We start from the raw sequence: 24,589 nt of genomic DNA on the forward strand, positions 1-24,589 counted from the left end.
GAGGGAGCAAAAGGTTTTGTGCGTTGACCATTAAAACTACAGGGAGTATAAAAGGCGGTTATTCACAGCCATCGTATTTTTGATGTGGAGGTGCCGGTGTTGGACTGGGATGGACAAGTTTGGAAATCACACAATATCAGGTTATAATCCAACAGGTTTATTTGAAAACACAAGCTTTCGGAGCTTCAGTCCACTAACACCTGAAGAAGGGCTGTAGCTCTGAAAGCTTGTATTTTCAAATAAACCTGCCGGACTGCTAACATAGGGTCGTGTGATTTCTGACATCATATTTTTGCTGACTGTATGAAGAGCTGCACAACTACGTTCGGTGCCCTAGCTCTCCCCATTGCCCTGACAATGTCTGCTTTTCAACTATATTTCCAATTTCCTCTTGAATTCTCTTTATGCTATCCCGAGTTGTCAATGCCGCAGTACCATGCAACGCCAATGCTTGTTCAGTGACTTCTGAGCTTAGCTGGATGCATGGACTTCTTGTATTGGTCTGTCTTATTTTGATCATCATGCAGCCATTTCCTAAAATGTGTCTCTCCTGAACCTTAGAAAAATTTGGCACATTGTAGTGTCAAGCATCTAATGTAATGGGCTTGTCTGTAATCATTACTCAAGTCTGGGTTTTTCACAGTAATTCGGCAGATATTTGGATCTATTTAGTCAATTTTGATGCAAAGTCACATGGGTTAGTGCTGCAGGATGTGTTTCATGTCAAGAATAGCTGCAGGCAAATTCTCAACAGTGTGAAATACAATGAAAAGTTCACTTATTTTTACTGCTGCATTTGTTTTCTGGTTGGACCAATGTCAACAGGAATTGGTTTGGGTAATCTTGTTACTGTATCACTTCAGAGTAAAGCTTTTCTTTCAAATGCTCACTACTGCTTGTACAACCTTGACGGTGTGTAGACAGGAGAGATTTTCATCACAGATCCTAGACAATGCACTGTTTGATTTATACCCTTCTTCAAGCATCAACAGATGCATACAACAGAAGATAAAGCACAAAAGGATCATTCAGTAAGTATAACAGATCTGAAAATTTACACATATTGGCTGGACATCTGCTGGAAAACACATCCTGTTTTCATTTATTCAGATACTGAGCAGAGTTCCACCCCCTCTGTGGACAAAATGGTCTGTATGACACAGAGACAGGTCACTTGTCACCCACATTTTAAGGAAAACAATTTGGTCACTTATTAGGCTCAGATCACACTTAGAAGATGGGTGTCTGTAAACGACTGCAAACGCTGCCATCTCGGGATAGAGTAACCCATTTTAATTCAGTCCACTGGAAAAGTTATGATGAACAAATACTGTTGACCAGAAAAGGACAGATATTTCAGTTCAAAAGATGAGAATTCCACTGAGCTGTATTTAATGCAGACTACTGAGGCATGAAATATTGCAGCAAGGCCCACTAAACTGTAAGACATTCCGCACACTATCTCCCAATGTTTTAGGACAGCTTCCTGCAATTAAATTTGAAGCCGGAACCAAACTGCGATTACTATCCCTGTGCCCACTGGAATCGCGCGCGAGTTCAGAGATTGAGCAAGAGTGGCATTGCTTATCCATGATCCCTGAAGATCACTTAGCAAATTCCATTTGGCCTTCCCATGATCTTCTAAGTGAGTTCCTTAATCAAGAGATGCAGCATGGGGAAGAAAGAGGTGCTGTGAGCCATTTTCTCTAAACACTCTCCTGTGGCCCAAATCTTCCTTACTGATCTGAGTCTAGTGTTGCAACCATTTGGTGCAGGCCCTGCAGCATTCCTGACCATTGTCACTGCTAACAGTGCCACTGCTGGTAATAAAGAAGTCTCTAATTGGTTAGCAGGTGCAGGCTGGCAGGATTGCCACACCAAGATTCGTAAATCCCATCGAATTGCTGGCCAACTACTTCACTAGCAGGCATTCAATACATTCAATTCTTCCCATGCCCCTCAGAAGCTACATGAGTTTTCCATTCGCTCATCAACTGTTAGGCTGGACCTACATCAACTGCATTAAATTCGGCATTGCTTCTCAGATGCACCACTCGCTCAGACATACAACAAATTAAGTATCAAACACAGTATAGAACGCCTCAGTGATTTTTCTTAACTGATTTTGCAGTGAAGATTGAAACAGTACTTTGCTGATGATTATCAAATTGAAAAGGATAGCAGACTAAAGCCAGCCAAATACAGACAAACCAGGATTTGGCAACTGGAACCTACTTAGGGATACAATATTTTCCTACTGAGGAAAATGCTGCATCAAAAGATTAGCAAAGGATAATTCAGGCAGCAATGGCATTGCAGGACAAGTATGTGGACATTCTGGTAAGCAGTTGATAGAAGCCAGTGGACCTGGGGTTCTGGGGACAGACTTGATTGCACTAATATAAGAAATAGTAGTCTTTGTGAATGGAAAATTGTGATTAATTTATTAGAGATTTTCAAAGAAGTCTCAACCAGAACAGATAGAAGGGAAATAGATGTGTTGTATTTAGACTTCAGAAGGTGCTGAACAAAGTGCGTTACAAAAGCTTAGACATATGATAAGGGTCCTACAGTGTTGGAGGTAGTATATTGGCACGGACAGAGAATTGGCTAATGGTCAGAAAATAGCAAGTGGGGATTGGGTGTTCTTTATCAAGCTGGTGACCCATGATCAGTGGGGTACCAAAAGGATTAGTGCTGGGACTGCAACTATTTACAAATTAAAGTAATGAAACTGAAGAAAGGAGGCAAATGTACTATAGCCAAATGTGCAGATGACACCAAAATAGGTGAAAAGGCAGATGGTAAGAAAGATGCAAATGACTTAGAAGTAGAACAAAAAACAGAAGTTGCTGGAAAAATTCAGCAGGTCTGGCAGCATCTATGAAGAGAAATCAGAGTTAACGTTTCAGGTCCTGCCTGACCTGCGGAGCTTTTCCAGCAACTTCTGTTTTTATTTCTGATCTATAGCATCCAGAGTTATTTTGTTTTATGACTTGGAAAGAGTTGGTGATAGGTTGAAAGGTAACTAAGGTGGGAAAAATGTTAGAAAAATAGTATTGTGGGGAAAATGTGAAGATGTTCATTTTTGAAGGAAGAACATGAGAACATTGTATTATCTGCAGGGTGAAAAACTGCAGAAAGCCACAACGCAAAGGGACTTGGGGGTACTTTTGGGCAAAACACAGAAAGCTAACATACGAGTGCTGTAGGCAATCAGGAAGACTAATGGAATGTTGGACCTTATTTCAAGAGGGTTGGAGTATAAGAGTAGGGAAGTCTTACTGCAACTGTACAAGGTGCCGGTGAGATCAGATCTGGAGTACTATGAGGCGTTTTGGTTCCCTTATTTAATCTAGTACTTCATTGGAGACAGTTAGAGAAGTTTCACTAGGATGATACCTGGTATGGAGGGATTATTTTATGAGCAAAGGCTAAACAAATTAAGACTCTGCTCAGTGTTTTAGAAGAATGAAAGGTGATCTCATTGAAAGATATTGAATTCTTAAGGGGCTTAAAAAGGTAAATGCTGACAGGATGTTTCCCCTCATGCGAGTGTCTAGGGCCAGAGGGCATAGCCTCAAAGAAGAGCCATTTTAAGACTGAGGTAAGTAAGAATTTCTTCCCTCAGAAGGTTTGACAGCCTTTGGAACTCCTTGCCACAGACTGCTCTAGGGCTGAGGCCTTGTGCTGAGATAGACAGATTATTGATTAGTAGGAGAAACAAGGAGTATAGAGCAAGTGCAGGAGAGTGGATATGAGGACTGTGAGATCAGTCATGATCCTTTTGAACGGTGGAGCAGGTTCAAGGGCCAAATGGCCTACTCCTGCTCCTACTTCTTATGGTTACATTTGAAGAGGATTGCTGATACAAAAGGACAGTATGATCATTTCAGCCATGGGTCTCAGGTCTCCCCAGCAGAGAGCAGCGAAGTGGACAATGCGTTTGCACACTATCCTTGCAACTGTCAGCACTACATTTTTACTTTGCCTAGACAAACCAAATTAACATTTTCCTCTCTTTCCCAGCTGCAAAAAACCTCAGATTTTAATAATTATAATCCAATTCTAATGGATCCAAAGGAGAAAACTCTTCCAAAGCTCTATATCAATTGGCAGTTATTCGTTTCACAGTGTAAGGAAACAATGGCACTTGGTTCTGCCAAGATCATCTCTGGTCTTTTACAGTGAGACACAAACTGATTACAGAATGAAGTATGGAATCTGAAATGTCACAGCATTGCTGTTATAAACAGCATCACAATGGTCACAGTATAATGAGGTATAATACTACAACTTTCTGACAGGATGTTTTATTATAATATTGTTGCATAACAATGGTGAGGTAAACTAGCATGACCATTTTTTGGTATACGAGGTATACAAACTGCCACTCACCTGTATGCTGCCAAAGTCAACATTCTCATAATGGAAATGGGCACATTCAGCCAGTTTGGGGAAATGACCTTTCATGAATGCCATCCTGCAACATTGAGAGGAACACAGTATTACAGTTAACCTTCACCTTTATCAGTATCAATTTATGCTTACATTGTAACTCTAACAGAACCCGTAACATTCCCTTGTTCATTTGACTTCCACCCTTCAGGTAAGCAAATTTTCTTCAACAGTACTACCTAAAAAACAGCAGGACAGCAGAGGAGATCTGACAGGATTATTCCCCACACAAGCACAAAAATTACCAAAGCACAAGACTGCCAGCATTTCCTTCTCATGCCTTCCCTCTACTGGCATGCCCATCCATTCCAAGCAATCATGTAGGAGAACTATAGTGCAAAATTTGAACTTAGCCTTAAAGAACTGGAAATTGTCAAAAGCTGGTAGTGTTAAATGGGTTGTCAGGAAAACCCATAGGATTCATGGACATGCTTTAGCTCTGGCTGGGATTTACGTGACTCCATTTGCACATTATAAAGAAGAACTCAATGATCCACTGAAGTAAACAATTTCATAGCAAATTACTTGAGATGATTGAAGTCAGCCTTCTCAGATCATTTAGACAAAGGCAAAAAAAGCACCTATATCCACATCCTGAGAATGGAGAGGCTGAAAGTAACTTGGAAAAGAGAAGCGGAGGATTTTGTCAAGACTTCCTCTAACTAGTCATTGTACAAATGGCTCAAGATTCAATTCCTCTGAATGAATATACACAGTCATGAAAGAAAATTGATACAAGATAATCAACGCTTTAAACGAATGTCCCCAAAAGTCTGCTTGGAACACTGGGCGAGAAATTGCTATTTCACCTGTTTCCACGCCCAGTCCAGATAGAGGCAAGAAAATTTATTTAATCTACTTGAAAGTCCCAGCACAGTATTCACAAGATGGCCTGCACGTGTTTTTTTCAGCAGCCTGTTTGCTACTTTTAACTTGCTTGCCACCTCACAGCGAGGTTTTAGCAGCAGCAAGTGGCATTGCAGGAATTTCAGCAAGCCAGACAGGGGCTCAGTAAGTTATCCATCATGTTAGCAACTGTATACTTCACATGCTGCACACAGCTACTAACATACTCAATTCTCACAATAAGGTTTGTATCATACATACCAAGATGCTTTTCTGAAGACGGAAGTTGGAATACATTCTTTAGTTTTCTTTAAAATTCTATCTGCAGCCTTATTAAACTTATCCAAAATCCCAAATGGCCTTATTTTTGTCACAAATATGACTGCTTCATGTGAACTATTTGGCCAGTTCTAATCTATTACTACACAAAAAAGGCCCTGTAGCCCATTGCATCTGTTCCAATCAAAAACAGCCACCTAACTATTCTGAGATAACAAGGTGTAGAGCTGGGTGAACACAGCAGGTCAAGCAGCATCAGAGGAGCATGAAAGCTGGTGTTTTAGGTCAGGACCATTCATCATTTTCTGAAGAAGGGTAGAGACGTCAAACATCAGCTTTCCTGCTCCTCTGATGCTGCTTGGCCTGCTGTGTTCATCCAGCTCTACACCATGTTGTCTCAGATTCTCCAGCATCGTACCTCCTACCTTCAAGTCTAAATCAATTAAATAAACCACAAACAGCAAGGGCTCCAACACTAATCCCTCTGGGACCCCACTGGACACAGGCTTCCAGTCAGAAAAACATCAACCATCACCCTCTGCTTCTTGCCAGTCAGCTAATTGTGGATCCAATTTGCCAAATTTCCTTGGGTCTCTCAGGCTCATAACTTTGGTATCAGTCTCCCTTGAGCGACTTAATCAAAAGCTTTGCTGAAGTCCAAGCTGACTACATCAAACAGAATGCCATCAGCTACACACCTGGTCACTGCTTCAAACAATTCATTCAAGTTGATCAGGCTAACCTTCTTTAACAAAACCATACTGATTACACTTGATTAATCCCTGCCTCTGTAAATAAAGATTACTTCTGACCCTCAGAATTGATACCAATTGTTTACTCATTACTGAGGTTAAACTGACTGGCCTATAGTTTCGTGGTTTATCCCTTCCTCCCTTTTTGAATAACAGTGCCACATTGACTGTCCTCCAATTCTCCAACACCTTTCCTGTGGTCAGAGAGGAACTGAAAAATGTTTACAAGTGCCTCTGCTTTTTCCTCCCTTGCTTTACTCAACAATCTAGGATACATTTCACCTGGCCCTGGAGAATTATCTACTTTTAAGCTACTGAACCACTCAATCCCCTTGTTTTCTAATAATTTCTCATTTTATCACATACCTTCTTCCTGGTTTCTGTAGCTATATCATCCCTCACACAACTGAACACTGACTCAAAGTATTCATTTAAAATCCTGCTCACATCCCAACGCTCCAAATGCTGCACAAATTGTGGTCCTAATGAGCCGTACTCATTTCTTTATTATCTTTTTACTTGTAATGTAATGAACCTGTAAAACAACTTCGGATATTTTTTCCAATTCGAGAAAAGGTCACTGGACCTGAAACATTAACTCTGCTTTCTCCTCTTCTCATTTCTGTTCTCATTTTTGTTTCCGACATCCAACATCTGCAGTTTTTTGGTTTGTGTGCTTAGGATTTTCCTTTATTTCTCCTACCATTATCCCACAAAACCTCTCCCAATTACCATTTAAAGTTCCCTCTTGCACATTCTAAATTACTCGAGCTCAGAATATAGAACAGTACAGAGCAGAAACAGGGCCCTCCGGCCAACCATGTCTGAACTGACCACGATGCTGTTCTAAACTAATGCCATCTGCTTGCACATGTTCCTCCATAATCTTCTATTCAATGCCTGGTTATGTCTGTCTAAATGTTATCATATCTGCTTCTACCACCGCCCCTAGCAACACATTCCAGGTACCCACCACCCTCTGTATAAAAAAAACCACGCCTTGCAATCTCCTTTAAACTTTCTTCCTCTCACCCTAAACCTATGCCCTCTAGTATTCAGAGGATCAGTGTGGACTCAATGGGCTAAACAGCCTGCTTCGACACTTTGGGATTCTATAAACAGGGTGGCGCAGAAGTCATTTGGCATGCTTGCCTCCATGAGTCAGTGCAGTGAATACAGGAGTTAGGGCATCATCTTACAGCTGACGAAGACATTGGTAAGGCCACGTTTGGAGTACCGCATACAATTCTGGTCACCATACTAAAGGAAGGGTGTTATTACACTGGAAAGGGTGCTAAAAAGATTTACAGTTCAGTTTAGTAAATCTGGTAGGCATGGATGAATTGGGCTGAAGGGTCCGTTTGCAAGCTGTACAATTCTATTTAAGGTGTTTGCAAAGATTGGTAGCGCAGGTTGTGGGTGAGGTTGTTTACTTGCTCATTGAGCTGGCTTGTTTTCATTCAGACGGTTCATCATGTTAGTTGACATCATCAATGAGGCCTCCAATGACGCGATGTTGTTCTAGTCCGCTTGGAATCTATCCTGTCTGGGCTGTTATGGTGAGTTGAGTCATTTGTGTATGGGGTCAAACTCTATGTTGATTGCACTATGGGTTGAGAACCATGCCTCTAAGAATTCTCTTGCATGTCAATGTTTGGCTTGGGCTACTATGGTTTAACTGGGACAACGTAACAGAAACGCACCAGAATTCCTAGAAGCATGGTTATCAGCCAATTATGCAGCGCATTCCAGGCACCTTCAGCATGAAAACCTTTCCTCGCACTTCTCCCTTAAAGTTTTCCCCCCTCAACTTGAACCTCTGTTCTCTTGTATTTGACCTTTTCACCCTGGAAATAAGCATCCAAGTATCCAGTCTAGCTATGCTTCTCATAATTTAGTAGATCTTCACCAGATCCGCCCCCATCCCCCCTCAAAAAACACAATCGAGTTGGAGAGCTGACTTCCTGCACAAGCGCATGCTGCCTATCATTAACAAGTCCATTCACTCACTAATCTGAATAAATCCTGTTTCTCATTACCTTTTCTAACAGCTTCCCCACTGCTTACGTCAAGCTCATTGGCCTGTAAATACCTGGATTATTTGTCTCCCTTCTTGCAGAAAAGGAACAACACCGGCCATTCTCCAGTCCTCTGGAAACTCGTCTGAGGCCAAAGAAATTGCAAAGGTATCTGTTAAGGCCCCAGCTACTTCCTCATTTGCCTCCCATGGTATCCTGGGATGGATCCCATCTGGGGTCTTGTCTATCTTAATGCACTTCAAGACACCCAACACTACCTCCTCCATCATGATGGCCTGTCTGAGAATATTTACACAACTTTCCCTCACCTCAACATCATGTCCCTCTGTCTGGTGGATGCCCATGTGAAGTAGTCATTAAGGATCTTACCCATTTCCTCTGGCTCCACACATAACATCCCTCCTTTGTCCTTCAGTGGGCCTATGCTTTCTTCAGCTACCCTCTTGCTCCTAAAATATGTATAAATGCCTTGGAATTCTCCTTAATCCTGCTGACCAAAGTCATTTCATGGGTCCTTTTAGCCCTCCTCACTCCCTGTTTGAGATCCTTCCTACTTTCTCCGCAGTGCTAATTACTAAAGCTGCTACAAGGTAAACACTTCATTTGTCTGCATGATGCATAAATTAGGTCAGAGGACCAAGAACTGAGCCTGGGAATGAGCCAAAATCCCACAGCAAGAATCGAGTCCCAATCAGTAAAGTGTCAGCTTTTCATTCAGATCTAAAGTTCACTATAAAACTAAACAGATTGTCACACAGCATCTCACAGCAGCCTACTTACTGGATGCAATTACATAGAACTGTCCTATCAGTCTGGGTACAGCAATTAACAGCAAGCCTCTGCCAACTTTTTACACACCTAGTTGACTTAAGGGGGAGAAAATGCTTGGCCATTGCAGCAAAGTGCTCAGAGAGATGAACAAACTCTCAGGCACAGTGTGGACTTATACAACAAGGAGGAAGAAAGCCTGCCGCCATAAAGATTGCTGATTTCTACACTGAAAACACAGTAACATATAGCTAACACCTGGGGACAGTGCAGATGTGTAGCCCCGACAGAGAAAGGGAAAAAGGGCAGTAAGTCATTTGGTTAGTTCATAGCTAATCTGTACCTTAACTCAATGTATATGCTCTGGTTTCACAACACTAATAGACTTATTTAACAAAAATCAGACTTGAAATTTTCAATAGACGATAGGCTAAATTTCCATAATCTGTTCCACTATCCACTGAAGAAACACTTTTTGACAACATTCCTGAAAGGCCCGGCTTTAAATTTCATATTTTTGTTCCATGTTGGATCATTTTAACTATGACAGACATTATAAAGACTCAGGTTGTTTCAGAGTCAGAGTCAGAGTCAGACACATATACAGCACAGAAATAGACCCTTTGGTTCACTATTCCATGCCATCCAGATATCCTATATAAATCTAGTTTCATCTGCCAGCATTTGGCCCATATCCCTCTAAGCCTTTCCTATTCATATATTAATCCAAATGCATTTTAAATGTTGTAATCGTGTCAGTCTCCACCACTTCCTCTGGCAGCTCATCCCATACACACACCACCTCTGTGTGAAAAAGTTGCCCCTTAGGTCCCTTTTATATCTTTCCCCTCTCACCTTAAAGCTATGCTCTCTAGTTTTGGACTCCCCGCCCCAGGGAAAAGACCTTGCCTATTTATCCTATCTATGACCCTCATGACTTTGTAAACCTCTATTAGGTCGCCCGTCAGCCTCTGACACTGTGGGGAAAATAGCCCCAGCCTATTCAGCCTCTCCCTGTAGCTCAACCTCCAACCCTAGCAACATCCTCAAACCTTTTCTGAACCCTTTCAAATTTCACAGTATTTTTCTTATAGCAGGGAGACCAGAATTGAACTCAATACTCCAAAGGTGGCCTAACTATTGCCCTGTATAACCACAACATGATCTCCCCATTCCGATAATCAATGCTCTGACCAATAAAGGCAAGTATACCCAATGCGTTCTTCACTAACCTATCTACCTGCAACTGCACTTTCAAGGAAATATGAACCTGTACTCTGAGGTCTCTTTGTTCAACAACACTCCCCAGGACCTTACCGTTAAGTGTATAAGTCCTGCCCTGATTTGCTTTTCCAAAATGCAGCACCTCATATTGATCTAAATTAAACTCCATCTGCCACTCCTTGGCCCACTGGCCCATTGGCCCATCACCTCAAGATCCCTTTGTACTCTGTATAACCTTCTTCACTGTCGACTCCACCTCCAATTTTGGTGTCATCTGCAAACATACTGTAACTGAAGCTCCCATGTTCACATCCAAATCAAAATGATGAAAAGCAGTGGACCCAGCAATGATCTTTGTGGCACACTGCTGGTCGCAGGCCTCCAGTCTGAAAAGCAGCCTTCCATCACCACACTCTGTCATCTACTTTGCTAACTAGTCTACTATGAGGAACCTTGTTGAATGCCTTACTAAAGTCATATAGATCACATCCACCGCTCTGCCGTCATCAATACTTTGCCATTTCTTCAAAAAACGCAATCCAGTTAGTGAGACACAATTTCTCACACACAAAGCCATGTTGACCAGCCCTAATCAATCCGTGCCTTTCCAAATACATGCAAATCAGGGTTCCCTCAACAACTTCAATGGCCTAGTGGTATTATCGTTCGACTGTTAATCTGGAGACCCAGGTAAATGTTCTGGAGACCTGGGTTCGAAACACCAGCCCAATGCTAATGATGACCATGAATTCATTGCTGATTATCGGAAAAACTCATCTGGTTCACTAATGTCCTTTAGGGATGGAAACTGTCATTCTCACCTGGTCCAGCCTACATGTGATTCCAGACCCACAGAAATGTGGTTGACTCTTAACTACACTCCAGGCAATTAGAGATGGGCAATAAATGGCCTAGCCAGTAACGCCCTTATCCTGTGAATGAATACGTTAAAAGTTTGCACACCACCCATGTCAGGCTTACTGGTGTACAGTTCCCTGGCTTTTCCTTACCACCTTCCTTAAATAGTTGCACGACGCTGGCCAACCTCCAGTCATCTGGCCTCACCTTGGCTATCAATGATATAAATATTTCAGCAAGGGGCCCAGGAATCACTTCCCTGGCTTCTGACAGAGTTCGAGGGTACACCTGATCAGGTCCCAGGCATTTATCCACTTCAGGCATTTTAAGACGTTCAGCGCCACCTCCTCTGTAATATGGACATTTTTCTAAATGTCACTATTTATTTCCCCATGTTCTTTATCATCCATGTCCTTTTCCACAGTAAACACTGATGTAAAATACTCATCCAGTATCTTCCCCCATCTCCTGCGGTTTCACACATAGGTGGCCTTGCTGATCTTTAAGGGGCCCTATTCTCTCCCTAGTTACCCTTGTAACCTTAATATATCTGTAGAATCCCTTTGGATTCTCCTTAGCCCTATTTGCCAAAACTATTTCATGTCCCCTTTTTGCCATCCTGATTTCCCTCTAAAGTTTACTCCTATTGCATTTACACTCTTCTAGGGATTCAATCGATCCCTGTTGTCTATGCCTGACCTATGCTTCCTTTTTTTTCTTGGCCGAAACCTCAACTTCTCTACTCAGCCAGCGTTCTCTAGGCCTACCAGGCTTGCCCTCCAACCTAACACAAACATACTGTCTTTAGACTCTTGTTATCTCATTTTTGAAGGTTTCCCATTTTCCAGCCATCCATTTAGCTGCAAATGTCCGCTCCCAATCAATTTTTGAAAGTTCTTACCTGACATCATTAAAATTGGCCTTCCTCAACCTTGGAACTTTAACTTTCAGATATGGTCCATCCTTTTCCATCACTATTTTAAAACTAATAGAATTACGGTCACTGGTCCCAAAGTGTTACCCCACTGACACCTCAGTCACCTGTCCTGCTGTATTTCATAGATGTAGGTCAAGTTTTGCACCTTCTCTAGCAGGCACATCAACATACTGAATCAGAAAACTTCCTTGTGCACACTTAAATTCCTCTCTATCCAAGCGTTTAACACAATGGCTGTCCCAATCAATGTTTGAAAAATTAAAATCCTCTACCATAGCCACTCTAATATTCTCACAGATAACTGAGGCCACCTTGTAAGTTTGTTTCTCAATTTCCTGCTGATTATTGGGGGTCTGCAGCACAATCCCAATAAGGTGATCATCATCTTCTTACTTCTCAGACCCACTCAAATAACTTCCCTGGACATATTCCAGGAATATCCTCTGTAAGTGCAGCAGTAATAAAATCCTTAACAATTCCATTCCCCCCTCCTCTCTTGCTTCCTTTTCCATCTTTCCTGTAGCATCTACACCCTAGAATATTAAGCTGTCAGTCTTGTCCATCCCTGAGCGACATCTCTAATTGCTATGACATCCCAGTCCCATGTTCCCAACAATGCCGTGAGTTCATGTACCTCTTGCACTGAAATAAATGCAGCTTAATTTATCAGCCCTACCTCATTCTCTACCTTCTTCCTGCCTGCCCTGGCTATTTGACTTGCTCCTTGTCCCAACTGTGTCAGTCTCAGGCCAATCTCTTACCTGGACACACACACACACTTCTAGTAAATCTCCCCACCAGCATATTGGTCCCCTTCCAATTCAGGTGCAGTCCATCCCTTTTATACAGGTCACTTCTACCCCAGAAGAAATTCCAGCATTCCAAAAAAACATGTGAAACCTTCTCCCCTGCACAGAAATCCTCAGCCATGTATTCATCTGCTCTATCCTCCTGGACCTACACTCACTAGTTTGTGGCACCAGAAGTAATCCAGATATTACCACCCTTGACAGTGTCTTTTTTAAATTCATGCCTAGCTTCCTATATTCTCTCCTCAGAATCTTGTCCTTACACCTTCCTGTCATTCTTGCTTTGAGAACATTCTGCACATTTTACAAGATATCTTTGATCCTGGATCCAGGGAGGCAACACGCCATTCTGATGTTTTGCTCTCAGCTGCAGAAATATTTGTCTGTGCCTCTGAGTAGAGAGTCCCTTCTCACTATCAACTGCTTGGAACCTGCTGTACCCCCTTATTATATCAGAGCCAGTCTCAGCACCTGAAACCTGGCTGTCAGTGCTACATTCCCTTGAGAGTCCATCACCCGCTTCATTTTCAAAAACAATACACTTATTTGAGATGGGAATAACCACAGGAGGTTCCTACACTACTTGCCTCCTTCTCCTACCTTTCCTGGAGGTCACCCATCCACCTGACTGTATCTTCAGTTTATCTCCCTACCTGCAACTGCCATCCAACACACCCCTAACTCCTGTAAATTCCTCACTGCCTACAACTGCCGCTCCAACTGATCCATGCAATCCGATAGGATTCGCAACCAAGCATTCTTCGTGCAGACATAATCATCAACATGCAAAATCTCCCTAATGGCCTACATCCGACAGGAAGAGCACATTACTCTATTAAAGGCCATCCTTGCACCATAAGAATCTAAAGACCCATAAAACAGCAGTCTTACTGCTCTAAAAACACTGCTCAAGGTTAACTATGAAGAGACAGATCTCAACAAAAACATAATCAAAAAGAACCGACTCTAAACACTATTATAGATTTAACAAAAAAACTGACCACTTAGCTGCACCCTTGTTGTCATCTCCCCACACAGGTTTCTCCAAGGTCAGCTGTGAATATCACTGTCTGTTTATTTTTCTTAGAGGACCTTTGATGTCCAGAGGTACTTTAAATCAAAGAGCAGGGACAGGGACAGTAGTTGTGGAGATTTCCTTCTCTGTTGATTTACTTCCCACCATGTGGACACTGCCTTTGTCTTCCTTCCTCCTTTTTAAAAGTGCCAATATTTTAACTTTTTCCCCCAAAGTTCCAAAAAAAATGCAAAAGCTTATACAACAGCAATTACTGCCCCTAGAATTCAAAGAAATCAGCTCCAACACTGAAAATACCTCAAAAATGGAGCAGCTGTTGCAGCCACAAATTTTTCCCATCTTCCATCTTGAATCACCCAGAATCTTTTCTTTAGGATAGAGAAGGCTGAGGTGATGCCTGAGTGAAGTGTATAAGGTAGTGAGGGGCATGGATAGGGTAAATAGAAAGCAGTTGTTCCTCTTAGCTGAAGAATCAATAATGAGAAGGCATAATTTTAAACTCAAGGCTCAGAGGCTAAAATGAAATTTTGAGAAAAAACATTTTTGTCTAGAGGGTGATGGAAATCTCGAATACACTACCTAGGAGCAGAAACAGGAAACCTCTCAAACTTTAAAAAGTATGTGGACAAGCATTTGCAACGTCATAACATTTAAAACCGTAGGTTAAATGCTGGAAAATGGCACTAATGTAGATAGGTCAGTTCAAACTTGACGGGACTACGAGACTGTTAGTTCTATGACTCTAATTGTTCTGAACTCTCCAACCAGAGGGGGAAGTTCCTATATACTCAGGCTACCAGCGAGCAAAATCTCAACGTAAGAGTCATAGGTTTAAGACAGAAATGCGGAGGAATTTCCTCATAAAGGCTACTGAATTGGTGAAATTCTTTACCATGGAAGGCTGTCAAGGCTGGGTTGAAAAGTAGATTCAGCGCTGAGTTATTCCCTTTATCATTCCGCAAACCACCTTCAAAAAGAAATCATCAGTATATATGCCTTTTTTTTCCTAGCTACAATCAATTCTGTGGAAGGATCACTGGAACCAAAATGTTAACTTTGCTTTCTCTCCACACATGTTGCCAGACATGCTGGGTTTCTCTAGCTGCTCTTGTTTTAGGTTTCCAGTTCTTTTTTTTGTTCACTGCTGACTTAGCTCTGCTTTCTTTAACAACTTGTATTGTTGTCTTGTTTTCATCACTTTCAATCCCATACATGACAGACCAGGAGTTTCCCATCCACTTGTGTCCTTCCAAAAAAACCAACAGTTTTATTGGGATGGATGCAATTAAATTCACCCAGTCAAAACATACAAAAGAACACTGATGACGATACATAATGTTATGATTTTAGACTTCAGTCCCTACTTGAACAATGCACACTGACACCCAAATGATGCAAAATAGGCGGCAATAACATTCTTTAAAGTGTTTAAATTTCATTATAATCTGTGAAAAACATTATTATTATAAAAATATTATTCAGCAACCGTCAACTATGGCAGTATTCCAAATCAGAGGAAACATTATACTTTTCATTAAGTGGAAAAGAACAAAGGAACCACTTTGAAGGGGAGAAGGCAGCAAAATGAGGTTGAGAAACATATCAATGATAATCAAATGGAGAAGCAGACTTGATAGACTAAATGACCCAATTCTGTTCCTATATCTTATAATTGAGAAGGTGGTCGATGAGATACTGAGCTACAGTTTGACTAGCGCAGTGAATAGATCAGAGAGATATTGGCTGACACAGTTTATGATCCAAAACAGAAGCCAGCCAGGCGAGCCCGACCTGTGCAAACAGTAACAACGCATTCTTACTTTTTAACATGTTTGACTTTCATGCTGGCAGTGCTTCCACACGGGTGGAGAGGGAGTTCTCCAGGGAGATCAGGAAGGTCAGCGCTCCTCGCCTACAACCAGAATAAGAAACCGATCAGTGTTCAAAGCATTCACACAAGGTTCATTTTTTTTTTAAAACAGTGGTTTCTGAAAAATAAGCAGACCATTCAGTTCAACTGATTCAAGCTGGTATTCACCCTCATGAGTCCACTCTTACCTTAATTCTTTGAAACCAATTACAGAAACATTACACTGCAAAACAAGACCATCCAGCCCATCTCCAAGCATTTTGATTTGTTGGCCATTTCCTGCTTTTGCCTAATTGCCTGCATATTTCTATTTAAATAACATGTAATGTTTCTTGAATGTGTTAATCAAACCTGCTTCTATCACATGTCCGAGCAGTGCACTTCATGACTTAACTACTTGCTTGTGAAAATGATTTCTCTCACCTTGCGTGTGCTTCTTATGCAAACCACTTGTCTCATTCTTTATCGTTTCATAAGCAGGAACAGTTTGTACCCATTTACTCTGTCCAAGTCAACCATGATTTTGAAAACTTGTATCAAATCTCCTCTTAGTCTTCTCTCCAAGGAAACTTCTCTAATGTATCCTCAATTGGTAGAAACAATTACTTGGAATTGAATTAACAGTCCCATGGAAAATTTGGTAAAGCAAGGAAGGATTTGTTAAGGGAAACTCATGTTTAATTAATTTAGAGTCATGCAGCATCCAACCAGGTATATGTGGACCAACAATCACCCAACTATACTAATCACACTTACTTATACTTGGTCCATAGCCTATGTCCTAGCATTTTAAGGTCTCATCCAGATGCTCGTTCAATGTTGTGGGAGTGCCTACCTCCACCACCTTCGCAGGCAGCATGTTCCATATCCATCACCCTCTCCAATATCCAGAATAGAAAACTGATTATTGAGTAGGAACTCTTGAGTACTCCTATGCTATCTGCCTATTTCTGTTTAACTGTCTGGTAGTCACCCATTCCCAACTTGCCTGTTTGCTCCTACCTTGCAGCGTGACATACCTCTCCAAACATCCATTCCACATTGTTCTCAAAATTACAGATGGACCACTGTGGCTCCAAGGGCTATGCAAGATCCAAAACCCAGATCTCAAAGTGGTGACACTTCTTGCACATTGGTTCATCCAAAACTTGTCAGAGTCCATAACTGTCCACAAGGCCAACCCCTCTCTCCTTTGCCCATAGTCAAAATCGTTCCTTAAAAAGTTAAATACCAAATCTATTTAGAGAATAACTGCTGCATCTGCACCCAGCTGCTGTTCAGTCTGTTCAAGATTCTCAGAACTTGCTGAGTAAAATAATCTTCACGTTTTTACCCAGAATAGGAGAGTAAGCACAGGCAGGCCAAGGCCCAGGGTAACGGCAGGGTGACCACAGGCTGAATCCCAGAGCAACGGCAGCACAGCGAGTCCAGATGGAAGCCAACCCATGGAGTGACTTGGTACAGTGTGACTTAGCTTGTTGCTGCTGAGTGCCCGTGAGGAGCAGTTGGAGTGATACAGGACAGTTGCTGGACTTAGGCCTGGTGCTGGCCTGCCGCTATTTGGAATTCTTTACCTAATTGTAGTATAAACCTTTTTCACAATGTTATAATTAACTCATTTCTAACTCATTCTCAAACACTAAGTAATGTTATTGCTTTAGTTTTGATCCTCATTTGTATAACATTATATTTCTTTTACTCTGTAAGACTGTACCCGAGTACTTGGACCTAAGATAGCACCATTGAAAGGTAGCCACTGGAAAAACTTTTCGCTGTACTCCTGTACTGGAGGAGAAGTGCCAATAAAAAATATTCATATTCAATTCAATTTGACCGCAGGATACAGGAACAGAATTGGGCCATTCAGCCCATTGATTCTGCTCCACGATGGGTGATATGTTTCTCAATCCATTTTCCTGTCTTCTTCCAGTAACCTACCTACCAGTAGTAGGAGGTCAAGGGGGCAGAATGACGTTAGTAGGTAGGAAATGGAGGTGCGGCTTGAGGTGGGAGGAGGGGATAGGTGAGAGGAAGAACAGGTTAGGCAGGCTGGGACGAGCTGGACTGGTTTTGGGATGCAGTGGGGGGAGGGGAGATTGTGAAGCTGCTGAAATCCACATTGATAGCATTGGGCTGCAGGGTTCCCAAGCGGAATGTGAGTGGCTGTTCCTGCAACCTGCAGGTGGCATCATTCTGGCACTGCAGGAGGTCCAGAATGGGCATATTGTCTAAGGAATAGACAGGGTAGTTGAAATGGTTCGTGACTGAGAGGTGCAGTTGTTTACTGCGAACCGAGCGTAGGTATTCTGCAAAGCGGTCCCCAAGCCTCAGCTTGCTTTCCCCAATGTAGAGGATGCCACACCATGTACAGCGGATGCAGTATACCACTTTGGCGGATGTGCAGGTAAACATGTGCTTGATGTGGAAAGTCATGTTGGGGCCTGGGATGGAGGGTAGGCGTAGCACTTCCTGCGGTTGCCGGGGCAAGTGCTGGGTGTGGTGAGGTTGGAGGGGAATGTGGAGTGGGCTAGGCAGTCGCAGAGAGAGTGGTCTCTCCGGAAGGCAGACTAGGGTGGGGGGGGGGGGGGGGGGGAGAAATGTCTTTGGTGGTGGGGTCGGATTGTAGATGGCAGAAGTGTCGGAGGATGATGCGTTGCATAGGGAGGTTGGTGGGGTGGTATGTGAGGACTAGGGGGATCCTCTTGGGTCGGCTATTGTGAGGGTGGGTGTGAGGGATGAGGTGCAGGAAATGCGGGAGACACGGTCGAGGACGTTCTCGACCACTGCGGGGGGGGAAGTGCGGCCCTTGAAGAATGCCGCCATCTGGGAAGTGCGGGAGTGGAATGCCTCATCCTGGGAGCAAATGCAGCGGAGGCGAAGGAATTGGGAATAGGAGATGGAATTTTTGCAGGAAGGTGGGTGGGAGGTGGTGTATTCCAGGTAGCTGTGGGAGTCAGTGGGCTTGAAATGGACATCGGTTTGTAGGTGGTTGCCTGAGATGGAGACAGAAAGGTCCAGGAAGGTAAGGGATGTGTTGGAGATGGTCCAGGCGAACTTGAGATTGGGGTGGAAGGTGTTGGAGAAATGGATAAACTGTTCGAGCTCCTCTTGGATGTATGAGGTGGCACCAATACAGTCATCAATGTAACGGAGGAAGAGGTTGGATTTGGGGCCAGTGAAGGTGCGGAAGAGGGACTGTTCCACATAACCAACAAAGAGGCAGGCAATAGCTTGGGCTCATACGGGTACCCAGGGCCACCTCCTTGGTCTGTAGGAAGTGGGAGGAATCGAAAGGGAAGTTGTTGAGGGTGAGGACAAGTTCGGATAGGCGGATGAGGGTGTTGGTGGAGGGGGACTGGTCGGGTCTGCGGGACAGGAAGAAGCGGAGGGCCTTGAAACCATCTGCATGAGGAGTGCAAATGTATAGGGACTGGACGTCCATGGTGAAAATGAGGTGTTGGGGACCAGGGAATTGGAAGTCCTGGAGGAGGTGGAGGGCGTGGGTGTTGTCACGGACGTAGGTGGGGAGTTCCTGGACCAAAGGGGAGAAAATGGAGTCCAGATAGGTGGAGATGAGTTCGGTGGGGCAGGAGCAGGCTGAGACGATGGGTCGACCAGGGCAGGCAGGTTTGTGGATTTTGGGAAGGAGATAAAAGCGGGCTGTGCGGGGTTGGGGAACAATGAGGTTGGAGGCTGTGGATGGGTGGTCACCTGAGGTGATGATGGTTTGGTGCTCAGGGGTGGGGTCATGATCAAGGGGGCAGTAGGAGGTGGTGTGGGAGAGTTAGCGTCTGGCCTCAGCAACGTACATGTCAGTGCGCCATACTACAACTGTGCCTCCCTTGTCCGTGAGTTTTATGGTGAGGTTAGGATTGGAGCGAGGGGAGCGAAGGGAGCGAAGGGCTGCCCGTTCTGCAGGGGATAGGTTGGAGTGGGTGAGAGGGGTGGAGAGGTTGAGGCAGTTAATGTCTCGACATGAAGCCTGCCTAACCCATTCTTCCTCTCACCTATCCCCTCCTCCCACCTCAAGCCACACCTCCATTTCCTACCTACTAACCTCATCCCGCCCCCTTTTCTGATGAAGGGTCTAGGCCCGAAATGTCAGCTTTTGTACTCCTGAGATGCTGCTTAGCCTGCTGTGTTCATCCAGCTCCACACTTTGTTATCTTGTGATAGTGAAGGGTTGTTTTTGGGTGTGATTGGAACTCTGTGACCAGCAAAGTTACACAAGTACTGCTGGTGGCACCCTTACTGTTAAAATATATTAATGCCTTGGATGTGAGCGTAGGAAGTATAATGAGTAAATTCACAGATTATGCAAAAATTGATGGTGTTGTTGATAGCAAGGAGAAAGGTCTCAAGCTACAGTCTGTTATTATCTGCTGGTAAATTGGGCACAGCAATGGCAGATGGAATTAAATCCTGATACGCATGAGGCGGAGTTCTAATAAGGACAGAAATGATGAATGGTAGATTCCTAGGGAATACTGAGGAACAAAGGGACTTTGATACACGTCATAGAATCCTGAAGGTGGCAGCACAGACAGACAGGATGGTGACGAAATCTTAGGGGATGCTTGCCTTCATTAGGTGGGGCAAAGAATATAGGAGCAAGGAAATCTTGTTATAATGTTATATAGCGTTACCTAGGCCAGAGATGCGATACTGTGTGCAATTCTCATTGTACACTATTGAAAACACATAGTAAAAACTGAAAGATATGCAGATGCTGTAGGACAGAAACAAAAACAAAAATTGCTGGGAAAGCTCAGCAAGTCTGGCAGCATCTGTGAAGAGGAATCTGAGTTAATGTTCTGGGTCCAGTGACCCTTCCTCAGAACTGACGGTAGCTAGGAAATATTGTTTTTTTTACATAAGATAGGGTGGAGGCAGTGGGCAAGGAGTAAACGATAAGGTGGGGATAGAGCCCCATGAAAGACAAGAACAGTTGGATAGACAAAAGAAGTGTAAAGCAATCTGGGTAGGAGAGTGAATAGCTGTTAATGGAGACTGTTAGAAGCTAACAATAGGTTGTGTATAAAGGCATACTATGTGATAACAAGGCCTGGTGTGTGGGTTTGGGGCTGGGACATGGGAGAGTTCAAGCCCCAAAGTTATTGAACCCGATATTGTCAGAAAGCTGCAGGCTCCCCAAGTGGAAAATAAGGTGTTGTTCATTCAGCTTGCAATGAGCTTCACTGGGGCACTGCAAAAAGCCTGAGACAGATGTTGGCCAGGGAACAGGGTGGTGTGTTGAACTGGCAAGCAACTGAAAGCTCAGGGCTGCCTCACCTGGAAGGTATGTTTGGGCCCTTGGATACCAAGCAGGGAAGGGGCAAACCCCACTTCCTGTGGCATATTCACCATTCCTCCTCAGCTTCCGCTCTCCGATGTTGAATTTTCTGTACTTAGCAAAGGTTTCAGATTTATCCCTCTGCATCCACACCACAACAAATTTCAGGCCCAACATGAGGTCAAACTCATCTTCTGTCATCTTTGCCTCCGTGCCCACTTTGTTGGACAAGAGTCCTCTCCCCATCCTACATACCAATTAGCCGACCTCCAACACTCTCCCTCCACCTGGACCCCGCCCTCTGGCTTTTGACCTGCATTCGACCTGTTAATTGAGAGCTATCAATGTAACATTTGTCATCCCAATTTCTCTGCCCCATCCCACACCCATTCCACCCTATCTACTCCACAACTGACAGCACTCCGCGTGCTCAGATCCAACCCTGCCTTTGTTGTTAAGTCTGCCAATAAATGTGGTGCTGTTGGCAGTCTGGCATATTGATCTCAGCATTACAGAGGCTCTGTGCCAGCTCTCAGATACCTCCTCATTTCTCCCTCTGACCATGACCCCACCCAGGAACATCAGGCCATTGTATCAACTACGGACACTGACCTCATTTCATTTGGTGATTTCTCCCCCACTGCCTCCAAGCTGATGGTATCCTAACACCCCAAAAGCTTGCTTCTACCTCCTTCTGAAAATCCACACACAGGACTGCCTGGCCAGACCCACTGTTTCTACCTGCACCTGCCCTTCAGAACTCACCTCTTCCTACCATAACTCAGCCTTTTCTCTCCTGGTCCAGTCCCTGCCCACTTACATCCACAATTCCTGATGCTTTACGGCAGTTTCAGAATTTCCAACTTGCAGGCTCTAGCCGTCACCATGGACGTGCAATCCCTTTACAAGTCCATTCCCCACCACAATGGCCTCGGCGCTCTCTGTTTCTTTGTGGAACTGAGGCCTGAACCATTGCACCCATTATCACCCTCCTCCACTTGGCCGAGCTCAACGTCACGCTGAACAACTTCTCTTTTAATTCCTCTCATTTTCTTCAGTTCAGAGGGGTGGCAATGGATACCTGCAAGGGCCCCAGTTACGCCAGTCTCTTTGTGGGGTATGTGGAACGTTCCTTGTTCCAGTCCTATTCTGGCCCTACCCACAACACTTTCTCCAATAGATCGATGATATCATCGGTGCTACTTCCCTCTCATCCAGAATTGGAAAGATTTCACTTCCAATTTCCACGCCGCCCTCACTTTCACCTGGTCCATCTCTGACACCTATATTCCTTTCATCAACATCTGTTTCTGTTTCTGGGGGTAGTCTATAATATCCACTATATCGAGTTTTGAGAAGATTTGTAGCTCAGGTTGAGGTTCTGGATGCGTGTTTGCTCGCTGAGCTGGAAGGTTCGTTTTCAGATGTTTCGTCGCCATACTAGGTAACACCATCAGTGAGCCTCCGACGAAGCTCATTGGTGATGTTACCTAGTATGGTGACGAAACGTCTGAAAACGAACCCTCCAGCTCAGCGAGCAAACTCACATCTATATCCAGTATATTGGTAACAATTCCCACAGTTACCTGCACTATATATCGTCGCACCCTGTTTCATGTAAAGATTCCATTCCATTCTCCCAGTTCCTCCACCTCCATCACACATGTTCTGATGATGCTTCCAAAACATCCAACTTCTTTCTAAACCAAGGATTCTGCAGCACCATTGTCGAATGGGCTGTCGACCAGATCCAACCCATCACCCACGCTTCGGCTCTCACCCCATCTCTTCCCTCTCACAACAGTGACAAGGTTCCCCTTGTCCTTACCTAACATCCTACCAGCATCCACGTTCAGAAGATCATTAGCCACCATTTCCGCCACCACAGACACATATTCTCCTCCTCTCCCTTATCCACCTTCTGCAGAGACCATCCCCTCCAGGACAGCCTGGTCCACTCTTCTTTCACTCCCAACACACCTCCACACAGCTCAACGGCACTTTCCCCTGCAACTGTTGAAGGTGTAACACCTGCTCATTTACCTCCTCCCTCCCCACTGTCCAAGGGCCAAAACATACCTTCCAGGTGAAGCAACACTTTACCTACATTTCCTGAAATCTACTGCATTTGATGCTCAAAATGTGGTCTCCTTAAAATTGGGGAAACGAAGTGTATTCTGACAGTTTCATAGACAGTCTTATGTTCTGCAAAAATGACCCTGAGTTTCCAGTTAACATAAAGTGTGAAGCTGGATGAACACAGCAGGCCAAGCAGCATCTTAGGAGCACAGAAGCTGACGTTTCGGGCCTAGATCCTTCATCAGAGTCTAGGCGCGAAACGTCAGCTTTTGCGCTCCTGAGATGCTACTTGGCCTGCTGTGTTCATCCAGCTTCACACTTTGTATTCTTGGATTCTCCAGCATCTGTAGTTCCCATTATCTCTGAGCTTCCAGTTGCCTGCCACTTCACCACTGCACCTGCTCTCTGGCCAATATCTCAGCTCAGACATCAGTCACACAGAGAAACGGCAGGCTGAATTTATTGTGGGTGATGGAGGTTTCATCTGCCGACTGAAAGCCAGTGAGAACTCCAGTCAGCCTCCTTTGGTAAGTCCCACTGCATTAACTAGGCAGCATCAAGCCTTAAAGCTATGCTTAACCACTGGCTAATTGGAGGCTGACAGCTTTTCATGACTCAGCATCACACTAGGAGGCTGTGGTTGCTGTCGATAATGCACCCACATAGGACCCAGGATCAACATGATTATGCCTTGCCTTCTCAGCTGTTTGCTGCATGTACATGCCCACTTTGTGATTTATGAAAGGTCCCTTTGGAAATCAACACTTTCCAATCTCTCATCATTTAAGAATACCGCATTCAATTTGGTCTTCCTACTATAGTAATGTTGTTGTTAAATTTAAAATGATTCAGGAAAGATTTACAAGGATGTTGTCAGGGTTGGAGGGTTTGAGTTATTGTGAGAGACTGAATAGGCTGGGGCTGTTTTCCCTGGGCAGGTGGAGGATGAGGGGTGACCTTACAGAGGCTCGTAAAATCATAAGGGGTGTGGGCAGGGTGAATAGTAAGGTCTGGATGTGAATTTGCTCGCTGAGCCGGAAGGTTAGTTTTCAGACGTTTCGTCACCATTCTAGGTAACATCATCAGTGAGCCTCTGACGAAGCGCTGGTGTTATGTTCTGCTTTCTATTTATCTGGTTAGGTTTCCTTGGGTTGGTGATGTCATTTCCTGTTCTTTTTCTCAGGGGATGGTAGATTGGCTCCAAATCAATGTGTTTGTTGATGGAGTTCCGGTTGGAATGCCATGCTTCTAGGAATTCTCGTGCATGTCTCTGTTTGGCTTGTCCTGGGATGGATGTGTTGTCCCAATCAAAGTGGTGTCCTTCCTTATCTGTATGTAAGG

At 43.9% G+C, this 24,589-nt stretch overlaps 1 protein-coding gene across 7 annotated transcripts in view; it reads right to left on the minus strand.

Annotated features, from left to right (window-relative positions):
• The window catches only part of LOC125466930 (rho GTPase-activating protein 32-like), a 511,751-nt gene that overhangs the window by 242,467 nt on the left and 244,695 nt on the right, over positions 1 to 24,589 (minus strand). For 6 of the 7 annotated variants that reach the window (XM_059638930.1, XM_048562116.1, XM_048562117.1 and 3 more), the window contains 2 exons: positions 15,827 to 15,918; positions 4,399 to 4,483 (listed from right to left, as the gene is read on the minus strand). In XM_059638930.1, coding sequence (XP_059494913.1) covers positions 4,399 to 4,483; positions 15,827 to 15,918 — 177 coding nt within the window. Of the gene's footprint in view, positions 1 to 4,398; positions 4,484 to 15,826; positions 15,919 to 24,589 lie in introns of those variants that run through there. The other variant, XM_048562122.1, reaches the window with a different exon arrangement.

The sequence above is a fragment of the Stegostoma tigrinum genome, chromosome 32, assembly GCF_030684315.1.
Source record: "Stegostoma tigrinum isolate sSteTig4 chromosome 32, sSteTig4.hap1, whole genome shotgun sequence".
Classification (NCBI taxonomy): Eukaryota; Metazoa; Chordata; class Chondrichthyes; order Orectolobiformes; family Stegostomatidae; genus Stegostoma; species Stegostoma tigrinum.